Source organism: Clupea harengus, chromosome 23 (assembly GCF_900700415.2).
Source record: "Clupea harengus chromosome 23, Ch_v2.0.2, whole genome shotgun sequence".
Taxonomy (NCBI): Eukaryota; Metazoa; Chordata; class Actinopteri; order Clupeiformes; family Clupeidae; genus Clupea; species Clupea harengus.
In genome coordinates, this window is record NC_045174.1 from 22,764,320 (window position 1) to 22,773,115 (window position 8,796).

Sequence of the window (8,796 nt, forward strand, 5' to 3'; positions counted from 1 at the left end):
ACACACACACAGTCATGTATGATCCAACACACACACACTCACTCACTCACACACACAGTCATGTTTAATACTTTAACACTTTCAGACAGACACACACACACATACACACAGTCATGTATAATACTTTAGCACTTTCAGACAGACACACGCACACACGCACACACACACACACACACACACAGAGACACAGACATGTATGATCCAACATGGGCAACAGTTAGAACAGAGAATATCGGACAGAAAGAGCAAAGTAAGAAGAATAGCGGTTGAATCAGCAACACACAGACACACACACACACACACAGACACACACACAGACACAGACACACACTTTTACCACTTCTGAACACTTTCTTCTGAGACATAGTTATAACCCTTTAAAAAAAATTATAATAATAATAATTCAACATATCATGGATGATGTGAAAGAATTCTGATTACTTCTTCCATTCAGTGTTTGCACAAGCAGATCTGGAATTCGAGGTTGCCATAGTAATGGGAAAGAGTGAATGAAATTATATGAGCTCAATTTTCTGGAAGCCTGGAAGTATTGTAGAAATTATGTAAAGTTTAGGGAAAAATTATATTATAATTGTTAATTCATATTATGTTGTGTCTGTTTAATGATAAACCTTTTTGAATCCAAAAAAGGACATTTTATTTATTTTATTATTTCATTTAACTCTGCTGCCATCTGCTGGTTAAAAAAGAGAATGGACATTTTATAACTCTGCTGCCATCTGCTGGTGGATCTGCTCAAGCCTGTTGCAAAGAATATTGGCGTTTGACTTGATAGTAATCAAAATTTTGACCGGAATATTTTTCAAAAATATGATCTGTGTTAACTTTTAATGACACAGAGACAATTTTGCAGTCATCAATCTTATCATGCCTGGATAACTGCAACAGGTCTTTTACCTGCCTGAACTAAAAATCTATGTATCGAGATTTTGTACAAAACTCAGCTGCCAGCCTTCTGACCCAAGCCAAGAGATGTGGTAGCATCAGATTTTAAGTAATATACAATGTGACACTTTTCTTCACTTAGACCACTATGCATATTGATGAGAAAGGTGTGAACATTCTGGGACACCTCGCTCAAAGTCAATGGCCATGACGTAATGGGCCTGGAATGTCTTTGTTCCTACAGGTTTACTTGACACGTCATGACCCAATAGTGATCACTGAATTACCATCTCCTTATCATATGAATAGTTGTCATTTGCTAATGGGAGGGTCGAAACCTCACTCAGAGGCTGAAATTTGCAAGGGATTCGTAATATTGTCCTTACAAAGTGATTATTTATATTTTAGTTTCAAACTTTACATATTTTAAAAGAAAAGGGTTCAAGGTTGCTGTGGGTGTTAGTTTTATGTTTCTAAAACACACTTCACAGGAGAGCCTTTCAGTGGCTTCTTAAAACACACTTTTACAGGAGAGCCTTTCAGTGCCTTCTTAAAACACACTTTTATAGGAGAGCCTTTCCTGAGTTAAAATTTCCTTTGAATTGTCTTTTATTTCCTTTATAAAATGTTTGTACTCTGTGTTGGTGTACCACTGTTTGTTTATCTCCTTTATAAAATGTCTTTACTCTGTGTTGGTGTGTGTGTGTGTGTGTGTGTTTGAGTGTGTGTGTGTGTGAGAGTATGTGTGTGTGTGTGTTGGTGTACCACTGTTTGCTTTTAAAACATGAGGATTGAATTTCACTGCCTCTGTGAACCACTTTATAAAATGGAGTTTGAAAAGTATTCTATAAATAAAGGTTATTATTATTATTATTATTATTATTATTATAACTATATGTAGGCCTATTGGGGTGCCCAGCTCTATTCCTAGGTGGCTTGGTGTCACACACACACACAGACACACACACACACACACCAGATGTGTGTGTGTGTGTGTGCACCTTTTTAAAGATGTTTAACATGTTTTAATGGGTTTACTGCCATAGGCGTACAGTCCCAGATGTTTACAGTGTTGAATAAAAAAGAACTTTCCTTGAAAACGAGGTCATGTGTCTGAGTGAGAGACAATAAAGCGTGGTCATGTGTGTGTGTGTGTGTGTGTGTGTGAGAGAGAGAGAGAATAAAGTGTGGTCATGTGTGTGTGTGTGTGAGAGAATAAAGCTGAAGTGTCATTCCAGTTTCGCCCATCACTGTCCCCATTTACTGGTAATTCGTTCATCTCTGGGTCCAGAGGCATTACTGTTATGATTGGAAATACATTCATCTGAAGATACACTTCAGGGTATGTACAGACATACCGTAGGTATGCTTTGGGCGGGGATAGTCCCGGAGTCACCACAAGAGGTCGCCATCGAGTCAGGCAGAGACCATTATAAACACACGCAATCGACCCAGTAAGAAATTCAGGATTGGGAGTTTAGCAGGCGAATCTCTGAAGCTATCACAAATGACATCATCAGAATCAGAATAGTATTTATTGCCAAGTAGGTTTACACCTACCTGGAATTTGTTCTGGTGTAAAGGTGCATACAGTGAACATAAAACATACAAACACAATAAGTAAATGTCCAAAATTTCGACAGATGAGGCGATAAAAGTCGGTAATAAGTTCACAGGGGTCTCTGGTGAAAGAGCTCCCGGTTTTTAAGCAAAATAACGAATTTACTAACAAAACAAGACAAAACACGGACGGCTGCACCAACACACCGAGGCAGCCGTCCGTGGCGCCATCGTAGTCGTAACGATAGTCGTAGTCATTACTCCTGTTTCAAGTTTTTGTTCCATTAAACACTACTCAAGACATGCATACAGTCCTTAAAAACATAGGCTGACTTCAAATGCTTTCTAGCAGCTCCTAGTGCTATGAACAGTTCCTTTGAAGTATTATTGCTTACTGTAGTAGACTAGTGATTGTTATTATTCTTTTTATGCTTTTATTTCCTATATTTTACTGTTTTTATGCCTTAATGTTCTCATGCTTTTATTTTCTATAATTTACTGTTTTTATGATCATGCACTGTCAGGGGCGGACTGGCCATCGGGGATACCGGGTGAATCCCCGGTGGGCCGACGAGGTTGGGATGGTCCAAAATACCAGCCCACGTCCATTACCAACCAGCCCTCGCACTGTCACCGCCGGCACCTTCAACTATTTTCCATACTACTTGGAACACGTATTATGTCCTCTATTAACTACATACAAAAACTCACTGACTGATTTTTATACTCCTCCTTGTGATCTGTATTCACACTCAGTGCCGATTTTTCGAAAATATTCTGAAGTGTCTTCTGAAATGTGTTCTTACGGACTTCAGAAATTCAACGTAAGAAACGATCTCCACCTTATTAATGAACACCTGAAAATGGGTTCTTACACAGCCGAAGTGTTCTCAGCTGTGCGGATTGAGGATAAGGATTCTTAAATTAAACGCACCTGGATTTGCATACAAGCCCCGCCAGGGCACGCAACTGTAGTGACGTGTGCCATCAGCCCTTCTAACACGGAGCGGCCCGTGGGGCATCTGGTAGTTTTGAGGAATTGCATTTAAGAAAACTCTGGGCCATTTACGACTGTTATTTTGCGTGACAGTGACAGTGATACAAGGTAAGTTGTGGCGTTGACTTGGCCAATGTTAGCTTGCTTTTCACAGATGAGGTAACGTTCACTACCAACTTGCCTAGCTAACGTTAGGTAGATAAAAGTCCAAAATTGAGACCGTTATGATCTGTTGAAATAAGCAAGCTGGCGCTGTTGTCTACTGTCACATGTTAGCCGTAGTCACTTGTTTACAATCGATGAGCAAGCTATCCATGGTGGTAGTTGTAAAGAGGGCAATCTTATCATTTCTAAAAACTTATGTAAAATAAGTTAACCAGCTAGCTTGTTATGCTAAAATCACCGTGTTATACACAACACTAACATTATAAACAATGTTAATATGTTATCTAGATTAGATAGTGAGGTCATAATAACACATGAGTATACTGATATTGTTTTTTATTATCATGTGACTATAATGCACCCGGGCCAGCAGAGTTAGTTTAGGTTCTGTTACTTAACTTATTGTTTTGTTATGCACCTTCAACACCCCTACACACACACAATTACACACCCAGCATGCAACACTACTGATACCACTGATGTTCACACCCCATTGTATGTTCTATTCTGTTCATTTCTACAATATAGTTCATACTAATTTTACCCTCTGATTCCAGTTTCTTTATTGTGTGGATATTCATTCCTTAATGTTCTGTAGTTATACGTATAACCATCTGATACTAGCCCAGAGTTAAGCCTATTCATCTAGCAAACTATACCTACCTTGGAGGGTTACAATAGCCAGTATCATTTTATTCCATGTGTCCACCCAGGCAAATTGGTGGATCCAAATGTTATAAAAAAAAAAACATATATGATGTAATTTCTTTGTAATCATACAAAATAATGTTAAGTGTATGGGTATTTTTCCAAGTAGGCCACTGACTGGTCTATACGTGCGATGCATTGAATGGGCAACGCGCCGTGTATTGAGTGGGCAGCGCGCCGTGTACTGAGTGGGCCGCGCGCCGTGTATTGAGTGGGCCGGTCTGACAGTAACTCCCGGGCCACTTTTTTCCCCCAGTCCGCCCCTGTGCACTGACCTTTTGCTTTTTTTTTATGTGAAGCACATTGAATTACCACGGTGTATGAATTGTGCTATATAAATAAAATTGCCTTGCCTTGCCTTGCCTAGTGTTTCACTGACAGTACCTGTCCCTTGTGTACACACACACACACACGAAGACACACACACACTCTACCTTTAAGAATCTCTTGAAGACCCAACTCTTCAGAGAACCTCATCCTTTCCTAACTTGCACTTCCTCTTCCTTCCTCTACCTCTCCTTATCTTTCCTCTAATGCTATCTCCTCTAACTAGTACTTAACTCGCACTTACAGTAGTTACATTCCTGCACTTTTTATTCCTTATGTAAAGTAGTATTTATTGTTACACTAGGTCTCTATTGCTCGTAGCTTGATTGCCCTCTACTTTGTACGTCGCTTTGGATAAAAGCGTCTGCTAAATGACTAAATGTAAATGTGACGTAAATGTAGTTATGTATCCTATCAAAAGATCAGACTAGTCACATACGATAATTGTATTGTTGTCTGTATAAGCCTGAATTAATGATCAAAAACCTTTGACTGAAGCACTGGGCGGAGATTGGCGCTGTGTCCGTCACACACACGTCCCCCAGACCCGCCCATTCACTCAAGTTGAGTCTCATGAGAGATCTTTCATGTACCCTTTGGTTGTGTGTGCACTGTAAACGGGCGAACTTTCAGACAGGATGAAGTTTTAAGGGACGTTAATGTAACAGAGCTGGACATCCTTCCTCGCTGTGATTTAGAACTTCTTCAATGAAACATAATCTACAGTGACCGACAGGAAATTGGGTAAGTTTAACAGCTGATGAGACATGTGTGTTACCCGCAGGCAGCATAACTAACATTAGCTATCTGTCCTGCACAGGCTGGCTAAACGTATCTAACACAGCGAAGTTGAAGACGTTTGCCTTCTCAAAAAGCGCTGATCTCGCTAGCTAGTTACCTTAACTATGTAGGCCTATCATAACGTTAGCTGGCTGTGGAACTACATTACACAGTGCTATTACATGTGCTAGCCTACGAAATAACTAAACTTCCACCAACTAAGTTATCTAGTTAACTAACTATTGTACTGCTACTTTAAACAGTTCCCTGAAAGTTATTAAAGTTAGATTTAAGAACACCAGTGACAGAATGTACACGGGGTTCTGTTCGCATCGTCATTAACGATAACTGATACAATGGTTTTGTTTCTAGTCGACGCGTAGATTGCGTTACTGTCCAGACGAAAGATATGCTAACAGTTAGTTGATGGACTTGAAGTAGCTACGATAATGATGTCATTCTAATGGCGCAAAGGTTACAGTGTTTCCTAATGTTCACACGCAATAACGGCTTCGTTGTCATGTCTTACTTACACAGTCCAGGAGAAATGAAATGAAGTAATAGAGATACATTACATGACCTCACCTTAAGGAATACACTATTGAAGGTCCTAAGTATTTGATGTTTTACGACAACAAAGATATATTGTACATGTACAGTTGCAGATACAGGTAAATTAGTGGATTAGCCTACGACAATATTCCCGACTTTGAAATGTTTCATGGTGTCAACCATATGTTGACTTCTCAAGCATTTTCTGTGCTTGATATGAGTGCATATAGTCCTGATCGCCGGGCTGCGGTAAGGGGAGGTTGCATAAGTTTGCCGAAGTGCCCACCTGTGTTTTGCCCTGCTCCGTCTTAGTGATTCTGATGGTGTTTTCAGACATTTTAGCAGAGAACGCTTAATAATCATCGGCTAATATGTGTGTCCAGTGCCTCTTAGCCAGCGTTTGCGAACTTTTTTTTTGGTGAAATGTGACATTGTTATTATTGGGTAAAAATGAACCTTTGTTTTACCCAAAGTGTATTTTATACAGCTGTGTTTTACACGGTTCATCATGACTTAAGAATGTATTAATCAAGTGCCTTGTATTAATAATTACTCTGTATGAATCATATGCTTATGTAAGCAGGAACATGACTTTTCTGTGTGTGTGTGTGTGTGTAATTTAGATTAGGTTCCGACACCACTTAGTCTGCATATGTGTAACAGCTGTATATGCGTAAGAGAAGGAAGCTTTTGTCTATGTTTGGGTGAGCTCAGAGGTGATAAGAAGGGTCGAACTGTGTATGTGTGTTAATCATATGCCTTTGTTTGCTGAAACATGACTTTTCTGTTTCTATTTATCTTGGGCTCTAACCCGCCTATGTGCTTAAAGTATACCTTCTGTGTGTGTGTGTGTGTGTGTGTGTGTGTGTGTGTGTGTGTGTGTGTAAGCAAAGACTGATAAGAAGAACTGGTAGTCCTGCTTTTCTTCCTCACTGTTGCATTACATTGCAAAAAAGCATAGAAAGATGACCTCGGACGTCAGAGACCCACCACGTAGTTATCCCTGCTGACAAAGTGTTTTGGCATCACAGAACGCTAAATTCTTTCTATATAAACCCTGTGTGTGTGCGTGTGCGTGTGTGTGTGTGTGTGTGTGTGTCTGTGTGCGTGTGTGTGTGTGTGTGTGTGTGTGTGTGATGTTTTTAGTTGCTTCCCTCTCATCTGCTGCAGTCTGGGAGTGAGCCCGGTCTCTCTCTCTCTCTCTCTCTCTCCTGTGCCGCTCTCTGGCCTGCCAGGACGTGAATGAGCCCGACAAGCTTGTTGTTGTTGTTGTTGTTGAATAAATATACTTATATGCAACTCCGGGGTCCGTAGATAACTTGAGTGCATTTTCACCTCACAATATTACAGTAAATGTGTTATTTCTGTTTGTAAATGTGTGTTATTCTGTTTGTAAATGTGTTATTCTGTTTGTACATGTGTGTTATTCTGTTTATAAATGTGTTATTCTGTTTATAAATGTGTTATTCTTTTTATAAATGTGTTATTCTGTTTGTAAATGAGTATTCTGTTTATAAATGTGTTATTCTGTTCATAAATGTGTTATTCTGTTTGTAAATGAGTATTCTGTTCATAAATGTGTTATTCTGTTTGTAAATGTGTATTCTGTTAATAAATGTGTTATTCTGTTTGTTGTAGGTCAACTGGAGAGGCAGCACCCTAACCCTGGAGAGGCAGCACCCTAACCTTAATCTGGAGAGGCTGCACCCTAACCCTGGAGAGGCAGCACCCTAACCTTAATCTGGAGAGGCTGCACCCTAACCCTGGAGAGGCAGCACCCTAACCTTAATCTGGAGAGGCTGCACCCTAACCCTGGAGAGGCAGCACCCTAACCTTAATCTGGAGAGGCTGCACCCTAACCCTGGAGAGGCTGCACCCTAACCCTGGAGAGGCTGCACCCTAACCCTGGAGAGGCCGCACCATGGTGCAGAAGTACCAGTCCCCCGTCAGGGTCTATAAGCACCCCTTCGAGTTGATCATGGCGGTGAGTACCAGGTCAGGGTCTATAAGCACCCCTTCGAGTTGATCATGGCGGTGAGTACCAGTCCCCCGTCAGGGTCTATAAGCACCCCTTCGAGTTGATCATGGCGGTGAGTACCAGGTCAGGGTCTATAAGCACCCCTTCGAGTTGATCATGGCGGTGAGTACCAGGTCAGGGTCTATAAGCACCCCTTCGAGTTGATCATGGCGGTGAGTACCAGGTCAGGGTCTATAAGCACCCCTTCGAGTTGATCATGGCGGTGAGTACCAGGTCAGGGTCTATAAGCACCCCTTCGAGTTGATCATGGCGGTGAGTACCAGGTCAGGGTCTATAAGCACCCCTTCGAGTTGATCATGGCGGTGAGCATGTTTGTGTGCACTGGATACAATGGCCTTCTGCCCATAGATTACATCCATATGGAGTCTATATACACCTGATTACATTCATCTATATACACCTGATTATATTCATATGGACTCACTCTATATCCACCTGATTATATTTATATTCATATTTAACTGACAGTTATAGATTGGTCTTGGTGTGGCGTATGCTGTCGAACAACAGTAGTTCCCCACAGGCTGCATACACGGGCTAAACTGTGCACTGATCCAAAGAGAGGTGGATAGGAGTCTACACACACACACACACACACACACACACACACACACACACACACACTGATCCAAAGAGAGGTGGATAGGAGTGATGGAAATTGATATTACCATTCATTTATATACTTACCATCGCATTGAAAGTATGTTCTCCTGTGTGTGTGTGTGTGTGTGTGTGTGTGTGTGTGTGTGTGTGTGTGGTGTGT

General features: G+C 40.9%; 1 protein-coding gene across 7 annotated transcripts in view; it reads left to right on the top strand.

Annotated features, from left to right (window-relative positions):
- The first annotated feature begins 7,840 nt into the window (after window positions 1–7,840).
- The window catches only part of LOC105893717 (SEC14-like protein 1), a 436,978-nt gene continuing 436,022 nt past the window's right edge, over window positions 7,841–8,796 (top strand). For 5 of the 7 annotated variants that reach the window (XM_031561482.2, XM_031561484.2, XM_031561486.2 and 2 more), the window contains exon 1: window positions 7,841–7,979. In XM_031561482.2, the coding sequence (XP_031417342.1) occupies window positions 7,917–7,979 (63 nt within the window). In that variant the 5' untranslated portion in view covers window positions 7,841–7,916. The other 2 variants (XM_031561490.2, XM_031561489.2) reach the window with 2 other exon arrangements.